The sequence below is a fragment of the Urocampus carinirostris genome, unplaced genomic scaffold (assembly GCF_059441175.1).
Source record: "Urocampus carinirostris isolate Australia breed hairy pipefish unplaced genomic scaffold, RoL_Ucar_1.0 HiC_scaffold_42, whole genome shotgun sequence".
NCBI lineage: Eukaryota > Metazoa > Chordata > Actinopteri > Syngnathiformes > Syngnathidae > Urocampus > Urocampus carinirostris.
Genome location: NW_028283149.1, coordinates 147,205 through 169,875, shown reverse-complemented (window position 1 = coordinate 169,875; position 22,671 = coordinate 147,205). Strand labels below are relative to the sequence as shown.

At 43.3% G+C, this 22,671-nt stretch overlaps 1 protein-coding gene across 1 annotated transcript; it reads left to right on the top strand.

The window, feature by feature from the left end:
- The first annotated feature begins 8,899 nt into the window (after positions 1-8,899).
- On the top strand, positions 8,900-21,452 carry LOC148345445 (uncharacterized). Its single transcript, XM_088325891.1, has 4 exons — positions 8,900-9,126; positions 10,658-10,757; positions 15,367-16,170; positions 19,513-21,452. The coding sequence occupies exons 1-4, from the start codon at positions 9,116-9,118 to the stop codon at positions 19,657-19,659; spliced, it is 1,062 nt and encodes a 353-aa protein (XP_088182017.1). The 5' UTR covers positions 8,900-9,115; the 3' UTR covers positions 19,660-21,452.
- The last annotated feature ends 1,219 nt before the right edge of the window (positions 21,453-22,671 follow it).

Below are 22,671 nucleotides of genomic sequence, written 5' to 3'. Positions count from 1 at the left end.
TGTCCAGGACATTATTTACAATATGAGATGCAGCACTCCAGGACAAACGTGTTATATAGGCATGGGTTGGTTAGAAGAGCTAGAATTTCCTGTGGTGTGTCATATTTGTCCATTAAATGGCACTGTATTGTCTAAGTCATGGAAAAGCAAATGAACACAGCGTAGCAGCAAGATCCCAGACAAACGTGGGGGTGTGACTACTCAGATTCTGCTATGTAAAAGTAATGCAAATTTCACCACATCATTGGGAAGATAGTTTATGTATTTTTGCCAATCATTCAAATTTGGATTTTTGTACCATTAGGAGGCTCTCTATAATACTGTTGAGAATTTAAAGCCCCAATGTGTAATATTCGACCACTAGATGGCACTGTGTTGTCTTGTAGAAGCAAGGGCCATTGATGCGCGGGGGGATACCGGACATGCATGGCGCCAGAAATTTTTTGACCTATAATTGTTTTCCTGAAAATGAACATGGGTATGATAGTTCACATATTTTGTCTAGTGTTCAACTTTTTTTTTTTTTTTTTAACTGGATGGAAGTTGGAGACACACTGTGCCTTTAAACACTAAAGACTGGGAATATTTCAAGTGGATAATCTTCAGGAAATTTATATCAATCCCTTTTTTTGCAGCTTGCACTAAATGCGCATCAATGGAACAACAGCTTCAACATCAAATCGCAGAAAACCAGAGACTGAAAGAAGGTACGTCCGTCTTTGCGATCCATTTCAAAAGTGAAGAAAAACGCATCGGTGTATTTTATACATCTTGTTCCAGAGATCCACCGGCGGAAAGAAAAAATGCTTGAAGTTCTGCAAAAACCATTGGACTGATTTCCCTGTAAATGTTCTGTAGTTTGTAAAAGAAATAAAAATGTATTCATTTCAGTGATCGCCTATTTGAATATATTACCCAAATCTCTGAAGAGAATTAGCATTGTCTTGTGATTACAATGTCCAGGACATTATTTACAATATGAGATGCAGCACTCCAGGACAAACGTGTTATATAGGCATGGGTTGGTTAGAAGAGCTAGAATTTCCTGTGGTGTGTCATATTTGTCCATTAAATGGCACTGTATTGTCTAAGTCATGGAAAAGCAAATGAACACAGCGTAGCAGCAAGATCCCAGACAAACGTGGGGGTGTGACTACTCAGATTCTGCTATGTAAAAGTAATGCAAATTTCACCACATCATTGGGAAGATAGTTTATGTATTTTTGCCAATCATTCAAATTTGGATTTTTGTACCATTAGGAGGCTCTCTATAATACTGTTGAGAATAAATGCTACACTACCATGATTATTTCAATAATAATATTTGCGTTTGGACAGGATAGTGTCGACCAGGGGTCTCAAACTTCATTCACTTGGGGGCGCCAGAGGTGAGGTCGGGCCTAAAGGATTTTATACATTTGACTATAAAGGATTTTATACGATTGACTACAAGTTACACATATTCAGTTTAATGCAATGAAGATATTCACTGACTGCTTTGGTTCAGTGTACAAAAACAGGTCAGAGCAGGCTGTTCGAAATGCATCATATTTTGTCTAGGAATTTCGATAACGGGACTCATGGATTTGCTGACGCAGAACGACAGGCGCTGTCGTGGAAGAGCCATACCTCAAGGCGCGCAAACAACTGATTGGCACGCCCATGGGAGGAGCCGGCACGCCATAATGCGAGGAGACGTGAGCCAATAAGAGAAAGCCAATAACGGAAAGAGGCTTCCTGCACACTCCTACATGACTTCAGCGGTCTCCTGTATACACTTAGTTCTGCTGTTTGAAATAATAAAATCCGCCCCCGTGTGAAAATGTCGGCCTTCATGGTCATATTTCTCAAGAAACGAGCGCGCATAATTGTTGGAGGAATGTAGGTCGTATTTGGTTAATGGAGTAAGATAACTAATTCAAACAATTTGGTAACCGGTACATTTTGATAGTTGAATTCCAACAGGCCAAACGAGTGAATCTCGGAAAATGAGAATCCAAGAAATGTTCACTGACTTCTATCTGGAATATTCCCTGGAAGATCCCAACTGTTTTCCCAGGGGCAGGGGCGGGAACCCTTTTGACGCAAAAAGCCATAAATCAAAGTAAATTTTTTTGGGGGGGAGAGAGCCACACCATATATCAGAAGACTGCAAACAAAATCGCCATACCGGCCATCCAAACAAAATAAATTCTTCAGCACATTTTATTTCACTGATTTTTTTTCTAAAATGTTCGAAATAAAAATTCCAAAGCCTGTGTCTCATTAATACAAATATGCCACTTAAAATGTGTCTCAATCCCGCGGTTACTTGAGTATTCAGGCACATTTTGACCGTCACCGGTCAGACGAGGTGGCGACGAGGGGAGTTCCTGGCCCGCCCATGGGGGGGTGGCCGACGCCCCGACTTGTGAAAAGACGGGAGACGGAAGGAGAGAGATGGGGGAGAAGATCGTGAGAAGGAGGCTCGACGAAGACTAATTCGACAATAATTCGATGGAATTCACTTAGGTAAATACTTTAAGAAAATAAATCTGCCCCTGTGTGGAAATGCCAGTCTCTTGCCCATATTTTCCCGAAAAGAAACGAGCATGCATTCTTGGGTGAAAGAAGGTTATGTTTGGTTAATGGAGTCAGATAACTACTTAGAACAATTTGTTAATCAATGCATTTAATATGTTTAGTTCCTAACCATTTGTAAATCATATTTACTCCCCCTGGCATGTTTCATAATTTTTCTCTGTATTTGTTCCCTTGTACAATTTGTTTTAATGTTAAGTAACGTTACAGTGCCATTTTTGTATGGAAGTATGTATGCATTTTGTTCAATTACGCATAAAAAAAGACTTGAAAAAGAAATAAGGAGAAATACTGTCAGGATGCATAGGCAAATATATTTACACCGCACTGCATAGAATAGAATAGAATATGCCTTTTTTGTCATCGTTACAACATGGGATATGCTGTGACAACGAAATTGCATAGAAGTTGGCCAAAGATTAAATTGAAAAAGTAGTGCGTCATAACCATAGTGCTCGTTAAAAGTCGTGCAATAACACTTAATGTACTCCTAAAAACGATGCATGTTAGAACTTCAGTTCAAATATTCAAAATCCTGTTCTCAAAATAAAACTGTATTTCTGGGTTTCGCCAAAGGTGGCCGCTGTCGCGCATCTGTGCTATGTGGTTTTTCCGTGACGTCACTTCCTTTCCCGGCGCGTGTGCACACACTAGTAAACGTCGCACGTTTTCTCTTGTCAGCTTAACAGCAAAACTGGATTTTATAACCGCTCACACGAGACAGAATCAACAAGGAGCATATTTTGCAAGGATTTAGGTGCGTTTGTGGTCATTTTGTGTGTTTTACCGGACGGTACTCGTTGGCTTTCCTCTTGTGAGGCCTGCTCATGGAAGCCGACTTAGCATTAGCTTAGCAATATGCTAGCTAGCGTTCGCGGCTAAACCGATATACGTTAGAATCCTTGTGTTGAAAATAAAATAATATTAAAATAAAAGAAATAGAATATAGAAATACCCAATATAACGTGTTGATATAGAGTATTTAAATAGTGCTACATAAAATACACACTGTCATAGAAATAGGGTCATGCAAATGATGGGGTGGGGTTTAATGTGGGCTTTTACTCCTCCGGGTGGAGTTAAAGAGCCTCATGGCATGAGGAAGAAATGGTCTGTCTGTCCGTGGAACAAGACTTTGACGGCAGTTATGTCAAAGTAGTCAGTATCACGTATTCATGCCAATCTAGCTGATGGGATTGCTTTTGTAATCATACCATGCTACTATAAACCGATTTAATATATACATTTCTAAAAACGAATCTACAGTCTTTATACTGATACGTTTTTCAAGCTACCTTTTCTTAAATGGTCTGCATTTCTATAGCACTTTTCAATTCAATGAAGACCTGAGGATGGATGGATATATAATTTAATATAGTCTTATGTTGTAATTTGTGCCAGTTATGTCTTAATTTGCATTTGTTTTGGAACTTTACATAATGTCATGTATCTCACTACATTTTTAAAACTACATTATCTGCATATGTGCAACACTGTATTCAGTATGTTATTCCTGTACATACATGCTGACATTTCTTGTGTAAATTTGGATAAATTATAACTATCATCTTATCCTCCTTGTTTCATAACCTTATCTTCTCTGTTCCTTTATCTTCTTGGGTTTTTTACCTCACTGTGAATGTGTGATACTGGAGTGTCATGCCCAATTTCGTTGTCACAATATGTTAACCCATTTTGTAACGATGACAATAAAGGTATATTCTATTCTACAGATTTGATCCCCAAAAAATCATGACCAAAATAATTTAATGTTTTCATGTTATTTTTTTGCATTAATAGATGCTGCATTAATGATATACATTTTTTCATGTTCTTTAATTTTCTGGGGGTCAATGTAATATTCACATCATAAACATGAATTAATAAGATAAAAATGTATCTGGTTTTGATGTCATCTGTTATGTTTTTGCATTAAATTGAATCAAATTCAATGCTAAAAATATGAAATTGATGTATGTTCTTTTGACTTTTTCGCCATCTTTAAATTTTAATAGCACTTGACTCCCTGTTGGTGTCTGTGTGTGAATGGGTAAGTGTGAAGCACATTGTAAAGCGCTTTGGGAGGTCTTCATTGACTCAAAGTGCTATAGAAATGCAGACTATTTATTTTATTTATTTAAAGCACTTTACAATGTGCTTCACACTTACACACCAATAGGGAGTCAGCTATGCAAGGCGCCTACCTGCTTATTGGGGGTATTAGGGATTCAGTGTCTTGCCCAAAGACACTTTGCTAATCCGGTAATCAAACCTGCGACTTCTTGATCCCGAGACGAGCGCTCTAAATCCTGAGATAACGCCGCCCCGAACGCACATTTAGTCGACTAATAAAAAACAAATGTTCAAGAGCCTCATGGCTCTTTAAAAATGTTTTTTTATCGAGTGTAACTTTCAAAGGAAAACATTTAATTGTTCCATTTTGTGTTTTTTTTTTTTTTTTTTTTAGATTTTCAAATCCATTTATGTCTGAGCTGAAGACCAAATTGAGGAGACCCAACAAAAACTGAGATGTAGATTTATTTGGGGTGAATATCCGCATAGAATATGATGGATTGTGTGAAGTATGAATCGATGATTTTGTGGACATTTTCTAATAAACTTTACGAAAGCAACAGATTTTTGTCTTTTCTGTCATCAAGAGTCAACTCGCAGGAACCAAATCCCATGCCACCAAAACAAGCACGGTGAGTAATATTTGACCACTTGATGGCACTGTTTTGTCTAACGCGAATGAAAAACGCTCCCAAATGAGCACAGCGAGGCAGCAAGATGCCAGACAAACATGGCAGCGACTTTTAGGGATTCCACTATATAAAAAAGAACTGTTTTTAGACCTATGATTGATGTTTTGTACAATTAGGAGGCACTAAATATTACACACTGTCCTTTTAAGGCACACATTTGAATATCAGGTAGATTTGGAGGTTTCGGGTTGAAGGATTTTATACATTTGACGATGTAATTTTAGAATATACTTTAAAGTAAGTACATGTACTCAGTTTGCAGTAGAGATTCACCGACTGCTTTTCTTCAAGGTACATTAGAACGTTAGGTTGTCTGGAATGCATCAGACTTACTTTGATAACAGAATTCCTGTGAGTGCTGACGGGAGAAGGCCAGACGCAAAAGGACAAACATCACGACGCCCTTCGACGAGGAGGTGGTGAAGCTGGCACCTGGCGCACCCATGGGAGGAGTCGGCACGCCCATGGGAGGAGCCAGCACGCCAGCTTGTGAAAAGACGTGGGAAGATCAGAGAAGATCGAGGGAGAACGAGAGGGACACTAATTTGGCTAATTCGATGGAGTTCACTCAAGTCAAATTATTAAAGAAAATAAATCTGCCCCCGTGTGGAAATGCCGGTCGCTTGTCCCTGCCCACTGCCTGAAGATAGCTTGGATGGGCTCCCGTACCCCCGTGACCCTACTGAGGATAAGCGGTGTAGATAATTGATGGATTGATATCGGTTCCCACTACAAATAGCCTAACGGGCGAAACGATCATAAAACCTTTCAAAATGGGTTGATTAACGAGTATTACTTACACTTCTCCTTGAATGTTTTCCCTCCAAAAATATTCTTCCATCAAAGATGGGATGAGTAAAACAAAAGCAATGAAACAGGCGATAATAGGGCTTGCCGTGTAAAACAGAGATTCGCAGACAGACCGACAAAAGGGGACTGACGGGGCAGAGTTTAAATACTGACAGGGAGCCAATCTGTCAACATGCTAGTGTAGCGACCATCGTTCATGCACGACCCAAGGTTTCACAATCTCTGGTTTATTGCCTGCATTCAGTAAATAAAACAATACAAAAGTCAGGGGTCTCTGTTCTCGACTGCAATTATCTTCAACGCTTACAAAAATCACTTCAGCAACGGCAAGCAGACAACATGCGAGCACATTAATAATGAAACTTCGATAATAACAATGAACATAACTTTCCCACGTACCTGCATTCAGTAAATAAAACAATACAAAAGTCAGGGGTCTCTGTTCTCGACTGCAATTATCTTCAACGCTTACAAAAATCACTTCAGCAACGGCAAGCAGACAACATGCGAGCACATTAATAATGAAACTTCGATAATAACAATGAACATAACTTTCCCACGTACCTGCATTCAGTAAATAAAACAATACAAAAGTCAGGGGTCTCTGTTCTCGACTGCAATTATCTTCAACGCTTACAAAAATCACTTCAGCAACGGCAAGCAGACAACATGCGAGCACATTAATAATGAAACTTCGATAATAACAATGAACATAACTTTCCCACGTACCTGCATTCAGTAAATAAAACAATACAAAAGTCAGGGGTCTCTGTTCTCGACTGCAATTATCTTCAACGCTTACAAAAATCACTTCAGCAACGGCAAGCAGACAACATGCGAGCACATTAATAATGAAACTTCGATAATAACAATGAACATAACTTTCCCACGTACCTGCATTCAGTAAATAAAACAATACAAAAGTCAGGGGTCTCTGTTCTCGACTGCAATTATCTAAAACATTGAAGATACAAAAGAACGGGTCATCACTCAACAGGCCGCACCTCGTGGCGTGTTTGCATCAAAACATGTTGCATTTTCATTTCAAGCTGTATTAACTTCTTATTTAGTGCTTTTTTAATACACATCATTTAGAACAACTTATATATCTTCATATACAAAAATAATTTCGAAAGCAGCTCAAATGTCCAGCAAAATATGCATTTTTTTTTATCCAACTGATATTGGGCACAGCTTACCTTCAACGCTTACAAAAATCACTTAAGCTACGGCAAGCGCTGAAGCCCATAAAGTGCCAAACGAAAAAAAACAGTCGCAGACGCCCATGACTTAACAACTGAATGAGGTACCGGAATATTAACAGTAATACAACAAAAACACAGATTTTGTGAGAATTCAAAAAAACATTCAAAACAATCAAATTTCAACTCTGTTACACCAGCTGGCGCCACATGGGCGGGGCCAGTTGGGCGCCATCATTTTTTTCCCAGGTCCTCAACAAATGCTGGTCGCTTGTCCGATTTTTCACAAAAAGAAACGAGCATGCATTGTTAGGTGAATGAAGGCTATGTTTGGTTAATGGAGTCCGATAACTAATTTGAACAATTTGGTAAACGATACATTTTAATAGTTTATTTCCTAACAAGGTACACACAATTGTCTGGAAAATACGGTACTATGATTCTTAATTTTAAATCAAAACATCTTTGTTTTAAAATTTAGATATTCAGTCAGAGCTCAATATGGAAGCCATAATTCAGTTGTTAAAACGAAGATATCATCAATAAATTCTACATGTTTTTTAAATTTGAGCGCAGTATACTTTTTAGGATGATCTAAATTGATTTGATGCAACTGTGCAAAGTACGTTTTTATTTCAATGTTTTTTTTTCAAATGACATGATTATAAAAAAGTAAACGGCTCCTAAAAGTAAAAACTAAAAATCATTTAAAATATTATAAAGGCTATTTAAAAATGACACCTTTTTTTGAATGGAAATTTCGTTTGAATTTGAATTGAATTGTGGCACTCTTGGGCTGCCGTAGCTCAGGACTGAATTGAGCTAAGCCACCCACTTGTTAAAGGTACATTGTCCTATTTGACCACTAGATGGCACTGTATTGTAAAATGCGAACGAAACCATTGTCAAATGAGTACCCCGTAGTAGCATGGTGCCAGAGAATTAATTATTTTGTACCATTCGGAGGAACTGTCCCTTTAATGTCAACACGTTTGCATTTGATGGTTCAGTCATTGTATTGGCCCAAGCGTTGTATATGATATTTGCAGTACACTCATTTCTCCGCTGAGGCAAATAGCGACGCTGTAGGCAGCTTCCGTGTTTAAAAATACACAAAGAAGACGTACACTTTTATAATTGGTTGAAAGAGTGTTTCAGTATTTTGAAATCGGTGTTTCTGGTAAGCGCTTGTCCTCCATAAAGTCATTTGTATTTTTTATTTATTTGCCATCCTATAAAATAATTGGTGTCATTGTTGATGATTTTATTGGATCTTGATTTAGGTCGTAAATCGAACGAACACTTCAAAAGGAAATGTGTGCTGTTAAATGTCAAGTTCTGGGTTTCGGAACCGGACACACTTTGTTTCGTCTAAAATAGGGGTGTCGAACATACGGCCCACAAGGAGGTTTAATCGGGCCTACAGGATAATTCAAAAGTTGAAAAAAATGCTCCAACGATATGGAATTCACATTTGTAACAGGATGCAATTCACAGATTGTCCACTAGGGGGCAGAGTGATCAGTATCTACTACCTGAGGCGTGTTCAGGAGAGTGAGCGATTGCTATCGCGAGCTATCGCTAGCTTCTGAACGGCCAGTGATTATTGAGCGCTCGCGTGCCCGAGTAATCACGGGAGAAAGACCGCTTACTTTGATTTCCAACATGGCGTCGACAGTGCAGAAGATGGAGGATCTCACCCTGACGAGTGCTGTTGGCGATGTATCGTCTTACATTGCCTGGTAATGTTTGTGAACAATGCAAGACAGGTATGACCCTTCCACTGCGTTTAGGATAACCTTAACTGTGTCAATATGCGAACTGTCGCTCATATCAGCCAACTCGCTCAAAGCAAGCTGTAGAACGAAATCCATTGTACTGTCGTCGGCCATTTTGGATCAGTAAGGCAATCACAGTGAGCGATTACAAAACGTTCAGCAGTGCGCGGCAAGCGATTAACAAGCGACTACATGTCTGATTACTCTCCTGAACACGCCTCAGGGTACCCCAAATGAACAAGGCCGCCTGGCTGCTAGAATTTTGTGCATGTTTGGAGCAACCTACCTTTGTGAACAAATCTTCTCAGTAATGACTATTGTTAGGATTTAAACTACTAAAAATGTAGCATTTAACAAATTGTTCGAATTAGTTATCTGACTCCATTAACAAACTTTATTCTCCTAACAACGCATGCTCCTTTCTTTATGGAAAAATGAACAAGAATAGCCGACATTTTCACATGGGGGCAGATTTATTTTCTTAAAGTCTTTAAGTGAATTCCATCCAATTAGCCGAATTAGTCTTCGGTGAGCCTCCCTCTCACGATCTCTCGTCTCTCTTCTTCTGTCTTCCGTCTTTTCCACACGCTGGGGCATTGGCTCCTCCCCCATGGGGCGGGTCAGGTGCCAGCTTCACCACCTCCTCGCCAAAAGGCGCCGCCACGTCTAAAAAACTCACAACAAGAAAGCTTATCAGCCAAACAATGTCTCCTTTCCCGCGTCACAGGCGTCAGCCCTTGTCCCCGTTCTTGCTGTTTTTCTGTAAACATCATTCTTGTCTAGGCTACAATGACCTCGCCCCACAGCTCAGCCAATTAATATCTTTTGTCAAGTCATTTTTATTTGTGACGCCCTTAATCACAAAGAGTCTCAAAGGGCTGCACAGGTTATTGCACAGACTATTATTTCAGACTATGATGACACCATCCCCTGATCTGGAACCAACATGAGGGCAAGGAAAAACTCAAAAACCTCAAGTCATGTTTATTTGTGATGCCCTTAATCACAAAGAGTCTCAAAGGGCTGCACAGGTTATTGCACAGACTATTATTTCAGATTATTATGACAGCATCCCCTGATCTGAAACCAACATGAGGGCAAGGAAAAACTCAAAAACCTCAACATGAGGAAAATGAAGAAACCTTGAGAAGGGACCACACATCTGGTAATCCCCCTGTATTTGTATTTAAATGTAATTTGTATTTGATTGTAAAAAAATCCCTTATAGTCAAATAAATCAAATATAAAATCCTTAAAGGGAAAGGAAAACCTTAAAAACCTCATCATGATAAAAACGCATAAAATATAGCTAAACTTGAAAACAACTGAAGCGGACGGTGTGCCTCCAATTTTTTTTCATGAAAATAAGTCTGCCTCGTGTCAAAAAACACTGCTCTATACAAAGTCTAAGGACAATGTAGTGTGCCTTGAAACAAAACGCTGGTTAACTTGAAAGTAGCTCATATCATTTGAACAGATTTTGAATTCCAACTCGTCATTTTGTATGAAACGTTTCCTGCAGCATTGTTCCGCCACAAGTGAGGAGGAGGATGGACGAGAAACTTTTCCCGGAGATCACACTTCTCGATCTGCCCATCAGTCCATCCTTCCGTGCGATTGAGGTAAATGCAAACCCCAGCCAATGTTCCTCTGCGTGTGTGCGCAATTGCGCACTACCCAGAGCTTTTCCGCGCACAAGAAAATCTAGCCAGCTCACAAAAATCAGGGTTCCAAATTGCTCATTAAGAAGCCAATTCAGTCAAAGTGACAGTGCACGAAGGTCAAAATACACGGGTTCCCCTGACGCTGGGCGGCAGTAGCTCAGGAGGTAGAGCGCTCGTCTTGGGATCAAGGGATCCCAGTTCGAATCCCGGCTCGTCCGTGTTACATGTCGAGGTGTCCTTGGGTAAGACACTGAACCCCTAATACCTCCAATAAGCAGGTTAGCGCCTTACATGGCTGCAAGGCCGCTATTGGGAAATGTGGAACACATTGTAAAGCGCTTTAGGAAGTCATTGAGTTGAAAAGCGCTATAGAAATGCAGATCATTTCATTTCAAATACAGTATTTTGAAGTCAAGGTTGAAGTTGAGTAACGTCAGTAGAGTTTTTTGAGAGCCGGCTTCTTCGGCTTGGCTCACTAAAAAGGACCGGCTCTTTCGGGTCCCAAACGGCTCTTCGGGTTGTTTTTGCTTCTTTATTCCCTACACGAGCAAATGGGATGTAAAATTCTGCACAAAATGACTTAAAGGAAGGGGGGAAATAGAACAAAATGGAAAAAAATACCAAAATGAAAAAGTAGTGAAAAGCTGAGAAAAAAAGAAACAAAATGAGGAGGAAAAAAAGAGCAGGAAAAAAAGCCAGAAGCAAATAAAGGGAAAAAAGGTAATAGAGAACAAAAAAGCAAGAAAAAAGTAACAGCTCGGAAAAAATAAACACAATGAGATTTATTTTAAAAAGGAATTTAAAAAAAAGAAAAAACAGGGAAAAAGAGGAAAAAGTTTGTGTTGCATTCAAATAATTTCCAATGATATCAAGTGAATCTTGTTGCCAACATTGTACTTCCACTAATAAAAGTAATTAAATACTGTTGTGTATCGTGCAACCGACTCAATAGTTAGTTAGTTATTGCTCCAGCGAAGGTCGGGGGGTCCCGTCCCTGTGCGTTGAGCCGACCAGATGAACCAGGTTTTTCCAATGCTGGCGGTCTTGTGCCAGCTGTTCTGCATCCTCTACGGCAACTCCGTGTTGTTGGAGGTCGCCCGCAACGACGTCGAGCCATCGAGTGCGGGGTTTCCCTCGTGGTCGTCTCCAGCCTGCGGCCTTTGGGTCAAACTGGAGAATGGCTCGTGTCGGATGGTCTGGTGGTAGACGAAGGACATGGCCAAACCAGCGGGTGCGGCGTTGTGCGACCAAGGAAGATGCTTGGGGCTGGCACGTGCGGGCTCTGAGCTCTTTATTGGAGACTCGCTGGGGCCACCTGATGTTCTCGATGGTTCTGAGAGCCCTGCTATCAAAACCATCGATTCTTGTGGCCAGGGTGTCGTTCAGGGGCCATGTTTCTGAGCCATAAAGCAGGATAGGGAGTACGGCGAGGTTGTAAATGCGGAGCTTCGTCTTGCGTGCGATGGTCTGGTGCCGCCAGAGTGGTTTCCAGAGAGACTGCAGAGCAGATGCTGCCAGGGCTCTTCTGCGGAGAATCTCTGGTTTTAGGTCCCCATTGTCTGTCACCATGGACCCCAGATATACAAAGCTCTTGACAGGCTCTACGATGTCGCTACCAATTTGGATGGGAGGTGGATCTGGTCCATCACCGACATACATGAACTTGGTTTTCGTCCAACTCACTTGCAGGCCAAGCCGCGCTGCCTCTTCGCTGTAAATGCCCAGAGCGTCTCTCAGCTGGCTGTAGGAAGTGCTGAGAATGATGGTGTCGTCAGCATACTCCAGGTCAGTCAGGTGGTAGTTGCCGAAAGACACTCCGGGGATGCGCTCACTAACCCTGAACATCAGATGGTCGATGATGCAATTAAAAAGGTCGGGAGCAGCCACACAGCCTTGGCGAACGCCGCTGGAGATAGCAAACCAGTCGGAGTCAATGCCGTTGATACGGACACAGCTCTCTGTGTTGCTGTAGAGCAGCTTGAACAGGGCTATGATCTTGGGTGGTGCTCTGAGAGCTTGGAGGATGTTCCACAGTGAAGAGTGGCAGACGGTGTCAAAGGCGGCCTTCAGATCAATGAATCCGATATATAGATGGCGATCTTTACGGAATTCACGGGTCTTTTCTATCAGCAAACGGACGGCAGAGATGTGGTCCGTTGTGGAGCGGTTGGGCATAAAGCCAGCCTGCTGGGGACGGCGGCAGCTTCTGATTGCTGGAAGGGCACGGCTGAGCAAGATCCTGGTAAAGACCTTGCCCGGGATGGAGAGTAAGGTTATGCCTCTGTGGTTTCCACAGACAAGCCTGTCGCCCTTGCATTTCCAGAAGGGCAAGATGACTCCTCTGGTCCAGTCGGTGGGCAGCTGCTCCGATTCCCACACCTGGTTGAATAGGCGGGTTAGCCACTCCACCATGCCATCACCGCCGGCCTTGAGCATCTCGCCGGTAATGGCACAGATGCCGGGGGCTTTCTTGGTGTTCAGCTTCTTCAGAGCAGCTCTCACTTCCTCGGGTGTTACGGGGTCTGTGCAGCAGGTGTCGTTAGGAGGTGCTGTGCTCGCAGCCCGTAGGAGGGTGGGATCAGCCGGGATGGTGCTGTGCTGCAAGAGGAGGCTAAAGTGCTCCTTCCAGCGCTCGAGGCAGTTGGCTTCTGTCATGATGAGGTTGCCGTCTGAGTCCTTTACCAGGGCTGTCTTTATGTGTGGGCCGCTACGGGCTTGGCGTAGTAGACTGAATACGCGGCTCATGTTGTTGTTGTTGGCCGCGGACTCAAGCTGTTGGGCTTCTGCCTGCCAAAACCTCTCCCTATCTTCAGCAATGGCCACATTGCGCAGGCGATTCAGTCTCCGATACTCTGTGAGGTCGCCTCGGAGTCGGGCCTCACGCCGCTGGTCTATGATGTTTAGTGTCCTCTCTGATATCCAGGGCTTTCTCGGGGAGGATCGCGGGCGTCCGAGGACATTGTGAGCAGACTGGAGGACACTTTCCTTGAAGGCCGCCCAGTCTGTCAGCTTGTCAGGAGCCAGGGTATCAAGAGAGCGGCGGATGGAGCAACTGAAGTCTCTGGCGATGTTGGGGTCGCTGAGTCGGGAGGAGTCGGGGCGAGGCAGAGTCTTGTGCTGGTTGGCTCGGAGCTTTAGCTTGAGCTGGGCCACCAGCAGACGATGGTCTGTGTTGCCAAGCTGTGCTCCTCTGAACACCCGGCAGTTGGTTACAAACGACTTCCAGCGTCGTGATATCAGGATGTGGTCCAATCCCTTCCTGGTTCTGCCATCTGGGCTGTACCACGTCCAGTGATGGATGCATTTCCGGGGAAACCAGGTGTCAGCAACACAAAGGTTGTTTTGGTGGCAGAGGAGGAGGAGGCGGTTGCCATTGTCGTTTGTTGTGCTGTCAACGAAGGTGGTGCCGACAGGTGAGCCGGGGGACCGATCAATGCTGGATAGAGTGGCGTTGGCATCAGTGAGGATGATGGTGACGTCGTGTGGTGGGGCTTGGTTGACAGCCTGGTGGAGTTGGTCAAAGAACGCGTCCTTCGCATCCTCATCAGCGACATCGGTGGGGGCGTAGGCGACGATCACTGTCATCTTGCCGTGATGGTGGAGGAATCGAGCAGACAGTAGTCTGTCACTTATTGGTGTCCAGCTGATGAGGGACCTCCGGAGGGCTTTTGGAATGGCAAGAGCCACACCGTAAAGGCCGGTCCGACTCTCGGGGCCACTCCAGATGTAGCAATGGTTGCCAGCTGTTGTTTCACCATTGCCTTGCCATCGTACTTCACAGAGCCCTGCCATGGTGATGTTATAGCGACAGAGCTCTCGGGACAGCAGGGTGGCAGCTCCGGGGCGAAGGAGTGTCTGGACATTCCAGGTGGCGACACGGGTCTTATGACGAAGATCGATCCGTACTCGTTGGTCGGGGGCAGGCTGGGGTCCGTTACCGTGTTGGTCAGTCCGGCTTCTTTCTCTGGTCAGTTTCGTAACAAAGTGTGTTTCTCCTGGGTGAGTTGTTAGCCCTCCGCAGGATAGTCGGTTGGTGGGGCTGCCACCTCACAGCGTACCGACACGCTGGGGTCTTTGTTTGTCTGGAACCTACCCCGGAGACCGGCCCGCCATGGGTGACCCTACCAGGAGCAAGCTCCCGACGGTATCGCTCTCCAGGGTCACTGGAACACGCAAGCCCCCTCGCCGCATCAAGGCCAGACCCATCCGAGGGGGGCCGACTCAATAAGAACCCCAAAATGTTAATATTATGCGACAAAAGATACCAGGAATAAAAGAAATGGAAATCTTGAGAAATAATTGTAAAAACAAATGATGTTTGTAGTCAATTCATTCAAAAGTGAAAAATAATTTTGCATTGCCGAAAACTCAGCAAAATGTAACACGATGTCAAGTTTTGGACATGTTTGATCATGATTTATTTGCCACACTTGGGATTGCTGTTGCTCACTATTGTTTCAAGCGTTGCTCACCGACTTTGTGTCAACGCTCAGACTCGGGGAAAATGACAGGGAACATTGACCAATGTTCCAACTTGAATGCATATTTTTCTCCTTTCTCATTGCAGACGGAGACCATACCGGACTTTACCGATGACTCTTTAGATTGTTCATCGCAGAACCTAATGAACTTCACGATGGACATAACGAATTCTGATCTGCTGGCACTTGACACCTGGGACACAAAAGGCACCGTTCAATGTCGTCCCGAACGCATTGCGGAGTCCGAGAACCCGAATTCGGAGCCCGTTTTACCTGCATCTCTAGAGAGCGTCCCTCCAAAACCAGAAGAGAAGCCCATCTCCGATGATAAAAGTGTCTCCTTGTTGAGTGGACTTCCGGAACAAGATCCAGAGTCTAAAGCCAATCGCACCACAGACGTCCGGTCGGCAGAATCGAGCCTGGTCTCCCGTCACTGCAACACTTTTGACGCCGAACCGGCGCCAAACATCGCCGTCACTCTATCGGAGACCGGTTTGTCCGGGAGTCGGCACAACACCTTCGAGGCGAGTCCTCCTCGGCTATCGAGGACCTACGACCCGGCTGAAACGTTTATCTTTGACCCCACCTTGGAGCAAAGACCTTTTATCGCTTCCACACCCCTGCCCCGCTGCAAAACGGTGGATTTCTGTGCCAGGACAGACGGCAAATTGCCGGGACCTGAGGAACAGCCAAACCTCTGTTCCGAACCAGAAGCCCGGGTGACGGCTGTCGCGACATCGGACGTCTGCCCTTCAAAAACGCTTCCGTCTCAAGCGCCCGCAAAATCGCTCTTGCCTTTCTTGAAACGGTCGCATTTGACGTCGCTTCCCAGGCGCAGCGAGAAACCGTCTTCGGGTTCCAGCTCCACGCAACGGAAGACACTTGCACAGGTAATGAAAATTTGAGTTTCTCGCCGGCACGGGTGGAAGTGGAAAAGTTGACGTCTGGAAATTGCTGAAATCGGTGGTCGTGATTAGAATAGAATAGAATCTAACTTTATTGTCATTGTTACAACATGGGTTGAATATATTGTGACAACGAAATTGGACGTGGCACTCCAGGTCCACGTTTTACAGTGAGGATAAAGAGAACAAAGAAAACGTTTGTACTGTCCTTGTTGCATGCTTTGTTTTCCTCCGGAGGGGGGTGTATGAGGGGGTGAGGGACAGACAGAGATGTCTGGATCCAACTAGATATTTGATCTTACTGTACGCACGGTCCAGTGTTTTTTCCCCCGGTTGCTCAGTCCACGTATTGAATGAATTTGGGAAGTACAGTCCTTAAACATGCCCGATTAAAGTCGCCGGCGACGATAAAAGCTGCGTAGGGGTGTGCGAGCTGCTGTTTATTGATAGCAGCGGGCTGGGGATTTAGCGCTATGCTAACTTTAGCATCCGGTGGAACGTAAACGGCAACCACAATGACCACAGTTAGATCTCTCGGTAGATAGAAGGATCTACACGATACTGCCAGAAACTCTATATCGAGTGAGCAGTGTGTATCAATGATTCGGCTGTTATTGCAGCGCATAGTCCCCCACCCGTTTTTACCGGAGTCTCCGTCTCGGTCGTGCCGGTGAAGCGTGCGTCCTGCTCGTTGGACTGTGGCGTCGGGGAAGCCAAGGCTCCGTAATGACAAAAATATTGCAATTTCGGACAAAGCTGTTGGTAACGATCCGTTAAGGCTACAAACAATGTACCGTAATTTCCACACTATAATTCGCATTGGACTACAAGATGCACCCTCCCAATATTTCTTTTGTCACGTTTTTCGAGTCAATTCCCATTTTTTTGTGACGCCCTTCATCCGGAAATGTCTCAAAGGACCGCACGGGCCTCAATGACACCATCCCCTGTACTGAAACCGACACGCAGGCGAGGAAACTCTCAAAACCTCAACATGAGGAATGAAGAAACCTTGAGAAGTCTCAACCGTGACCCTTATAAAGTCGTCATAAACCTAAAAAGTATCAAGAAGTCCCGTCAGCTTGCTTAACTATACAGATCCATTCTAAGCTAAGATGTGCTAACAATTAAAACAAGAGTACATTCAAGTCATTGCAATATGTTTGCTACTCTCACACAATGTTTGAAAATGAAGCGATGTCAAATATTTCACTGTACTACCTCATATGCAGATCATTAGTTTTGGAGCGATCGTCGTTGGGCGTCGATCCAAAAAATACGCAGAGAGGAGATGTGGCAAAAAGGGAACGCGCTTTATTGCATTCGGGACACATTCAAAGTTCTAGATGTTCAACATTGGCTTTTCAGTGATCTCAAATAAAGTTAAGATATCTCGTGAAGGTCGTCCGCCCCGGCTCCCTCAATCAGCTTGTGACCTCTTGCAACAACGTCATCCCACGACCTCCACCAGATGGCTACATACTGATCATGAGTTGTTATCCACATTCCACAACATTAGTATATAAAAAGAAGAAAATACTACTTAAAATAAAAAAAGAATGATGTGCTTTGTTTTAATTTTTTACAGCGCTATCTTCAACCGCTTTGTTTAACAAATTAAGTTTTTAAATGGAGTGTGCTACCTCATGAGCGGTCAATTGGTATATAAAAATCTACTGCCACCTACTGATATGGATGACTATTTTTGCGGTCTAAGAAGCAGACCACTGACGTGTGGGAGAGCTATAAATTGGCTAACGGTCGAAAAAAAATTAGGCAAGGACTTGTTATGTTTTTAACCAGCTGCAGCGGGGAGAATAGCAGAGAAGACAAGCAACTGACTCGTCCACACTCACTCACTCTAGCCCCCCTCCCCCCCGTCTGCCTCTGTGTTTTATTGAAAATGCAAGACACGGAAAAGTACTGGTATGTTGAGACAAAGACAAACGACCAACCCCATGGAAAAGCACTGACACCTTTAAACAAAGACTGGAAGTCTAAGAGAATGCCAATAGGAGCATCAACTGATTAGAAATACACACTTTGAGCAAATGCGGTTAAGCCTACTTTAACCTATTGCAGTTCCTTGTCTGAAGATGGCAAAAATACTGAATAATGGCCAGATTTTTTTGTAAAGATAAAATTGGGCAAATTCCAGCGGCACACTGGTTGAAAAACACTGGTCTAAGTGGTTGTGCTTCTTTTGTTTCCCTTTTAGCGACAATTAACCACTATAGGACACTCCTAAACTATGTTTCCCAAAGGTAAAACGGTTACCGTACGCAGTACGTTTCATTGTAGCGATGCGTTTCCAATTTTAGCCACTGTATTTGTCAGTGTGCGTATATAAGGCACCGTTTTAAATTTCCGGGAAATTTGGGGTTTTATAGTTACGCTTTATAGCCCGGAAAATGCGATACGAGCTAAAATCTCGTTCACTGCTAGCAAATTTAAACGGTGTAAACGGTGCGGCCGTTTTGGGGATCAACAATGACTTTTCGTCTTTTCGTTTCTTTTTTTTGGGTCTTTTTAGACGACAGCATTGTCCAGTGCAGCTAGTCTGCATCCGACAACATCGGGTAAGACGTTGAATTCTTGCGATTGATGCTTTGTTGCGCCGGTGTCATTTCCCCGTTTTCCGCGACACCAGCCACCAGGCCGAAGACGGGGGTGGAGAAGCCCCCGTTCGGTGGACCGAGATCAGGTCGGGCTTCCGTTGCAGGTAATAAAGGTAATGACTCAAGATTAAACTTGGTTTTATGGATGTCCTCTTTCATTTTTTTCTCCTTAGCGGCCACTGCTTCAGTCCACATTCCCCAGTCAAGGAAGCGTGACTTGAGCAGGGATGCAAAGTTGGAAGCAAAGAAGAGCAAGACTGGTAAAAATGGGAAATAGGACATCAATATGACGTTGTCATTTTTCTCAAACTTGGAAATGGGATTAGCTCATGTGCGGCCCCTTCTCGAGGTTTCTTCATTTCCTCAAGCTGAGGTTTTTGAGTTTTTCCTTGCCATCGTGTAGGTTTTAGATCAGGGGATGGTTGCAGTTGATAGTCTGTGGTGCACAGGCGGCCCGCGGGCCAGATCAGGCCCGCTATGGGATTGAATCCAGCCCGCGAGACAACACTCAGAGAAGCGCAAGAGAAAAACAAGCTGCAGGTTGCAGGTTGAAAAATGGCAACTTGATGTTGCCAAAGCCAGGTGCCTCGAACAAAGACACTCTACTTGTATTTCTCTCAATCTCTCTTTTTATGAGCTTATGATTGATGCCCACCTCATATTCTGTTTTGTCCTGTCTCTTTCCGACGCCTGCCTGGCTGATACGAAGGAGAAGGATGATTTGGGATGGGTCAGCGGACCGGCGTCTGACCTGCAGCATGTCAACCCCTGCATTTACCGGCTGGCAGAGACGGGAGGCAGCGTCGTGGCCGTCATAGACTTTCTGGACTGGTTTGCAGGCTGGGGGCGTCGTTGATGTCATGCACTTTCCGGACATTTTCATTATCTTACCTTATGTTTACTATTATGTGTACAGTAATGCTAATTGTAATTCACCCTGGTCAATCCTGGAAGGGGGATTACCACATGTGAGGTCCTTTCTCAAGGTTTCTCTTTTCTCCTCACACTGAGGTTTTTGAGTTGTTCCTTGCCCGCATGCTGGTTTAAGATCAGGTCATTGTGTCATTTTGTAACTGTAATCCTGTGCAGTCCTTTGAGACATTTTTGTGATTAAGGGCTATATAAATTGACTTGACTTGACTTGACAATTTGACTTCACCCCTTTTCTCCCACGCTCTGTCTCTTTCACTCTCTGTGTCTCTCTTTTTCTCTTCCTTTGTTGCTCTTTGTCTCTTTCTCTTTGTGTCTTTTAACCTTATTCTGCTCTAACTTCCTTTTTTTCCTTTTCTCTGTTTTCTCTTTCTCCATTCCTACCCTTCTTTTCTCTCCTTCTGTCTTTCTATTTCTCTTTGGATTTCTTCCTCTCCCTTTCTTTTCCCCCTTTCACGACTTTTTATCTCTCTCTCTCTTTCTTTTTCCTGCCCTCTCTCCTTTTCCCTCCCTCTTTCTCTTATTTCTTTGTCTCTCTTTTTCTTTCTCTTGAATCTCCTCGTCCGGCCCCCGACAGAATGTTTGTTCTATCGTGTGGCCCCCGAGTTCAAATGAGTTTGACAACCCTGCTGTAGTGTGTATAGGCTTTTGAGACTACTTGTCGCAAATGAATGTGACTTCGAATCTCAATATTGTTGACCGTATCCTTCCGTGTGACACAGGTGAAAAAAGAAATTTTCCCTACTTTGCTCCCCGACTAGGCTTCTATTAAAAATGGTGCGTCGCTTAGAGGAGTTAGGCAGAATTTCTTACTCTCCGCCACCATCTACTGGCTTGAAGTCACGATTGCACCCTCATTCATGATGTGCGTGCTTTTCTTTGAATCGCTCGAAAAAAAAACATTTTGGGGGTGGTTGGTGTTTGGACGAGGAGCAGGCCAATTCTTACTTTCACCACTTTCATGCTACACGAGCGAATGTAAAGGAAAAAACAAACCGGCGGGAAGAGCTTGCAGTCACTCACCAGCTCTCCCCTGAGCCCCCTGTCTTGGAACCTAATATGTTCGTACAGCTGCTTGAAATCCTTAAATGCTTGAAATTGAATGTTGTGTTTTCTAGGGTTACAGTGCTTGAATTTGGGTGAAGTGCTTGTAAATGCGCGAATAGGTTGCCATGTTGTTTAACAAATCTGACATTCTGACTTCCGTGACACCAGTTTATTTGAGCGCGTCTAAGAAATGCAAACGCATCATGAGGTGACTGGGCCTTCAATGATGACGCAAGCCAGGAGATGGCAGCATAGAGCAACAAAGTTCTAAATTCTGTACAGCTCCTTTAATTTCAAGAAGAATCGGCTTCCTTGGCTATCACCACCAACCTTAAGTACATTTTTAGTTCCGGTGTGATTAATAATAGTAATGATAATGACAATTGATCTTTTATTCTTCATAACTATATAGTAATGTATTATTCTTTTAGAATGGTACCGGAGAAGTGGCCAAATTGGCTTTGAAACTCCTTTAAAAGTGCTTGAATTTGGCCTTGCATCAAATTGATGAGCCCTTTAAACAGTGTTTTTGAATGGATCAAACTATAAGGGACCCATTTCCATCTCACAAGTTTGTATTATGTTCCATGTTACCTTCAGGTGCCGCAGATAATGGCGTGGCCAAGCTTGGAGGCCTCAAGCCACAAGTGAATCTCCGTCAAGTGGAAAAAGGCTCAGGTAAGTCAGACGAGTGCTTGGTTCTGACTTCTAAAGGCAGTTGTGTGTTGGTACTGTAAGGTTTTAACATGTATTAGCCTGAAATCTGACTCCGAAGACACTTCACGTGTCTTGTCTAAACCCTTCCAGTTGGTGTATAAAATAGTATGTAACTTCAGTACTGAAAAGACAAATGTAGTGAATGAAAATAAATGTGTAATAAGTACATTAATGTGTCACATCTAAGTCAGTAAGGTCATATTTAAAGCCCCAATGTGTAATATTCGACCACTAGATGGCACTGTGTTGTCTTGTAGAAGCAAGGGCCATTGATGCGCGGGGGGATACCGGACATGCATGGCGCCAGAATTTTTTTGACCTATAATTGTTTTCCTGAAAATGAACATGGGTATGATGGTTCACATATTTTGTCTAGTGTTCAACTTTTTTTTTTTTTTTAAACTGGATGGAAGTTGGAGACACACTGTGCCTTTAAACACTAAAGGCTGGGAATATGTCAAGTAGATAATCTTCAGGAAATTTATATCAATCCCTTTTTTTGCAGCTTGCACTAAATGCGCATCAATGGAACAACAGCTTCAACATCAAGTCGCAGAAATCCAGAGACTGAAAGAAGGTACGTCCGTCTTTGCGATCCATTTCAAAAGTGAAGAAAAACGCATCGGTGTATTTTATACATCTTGTTCCAGAGATCCACCGGCTGAAAGAAAAAATACTTGAAGTTCTGCAAAAACAATTGGACTGATTTCCCTGTAAATGTTCTGTAGTTTGTAAAAGAAATAAAAATGTATTCATTTCGGTGATCGCCTATTTGAATATATTACCCAAATCTCTGAAGAGAATTAGCATTGTCTTGTGATTACAATGTCCAGAACATTATTTACAATATGAGATGCAGCACTCCAGGACAAACGTGTTATATAGGCATGGGTTGGTTAGAAGAGCTAGAATTTCCTGTGGTGTGTCATATTTGTCCATTAAATGGCACTGTATTGTCTAAGTCATGGAAAAGCAAATGAACACAGCGTAGCAGCAAGATCCCAGACAAACGTGGGGGTGTGACTACTCAGATTCTGCTATGTAAAAGTAATGCAAATTTCACCACATCATTGGGAAGATAGTTTATGTATTTTTGCCAATCATTCAAATTTGGATTTTTGTACCATTAGGAGGCTCTCTATAATACTGTTGAGAATTTAAAGCCCCAATGTGT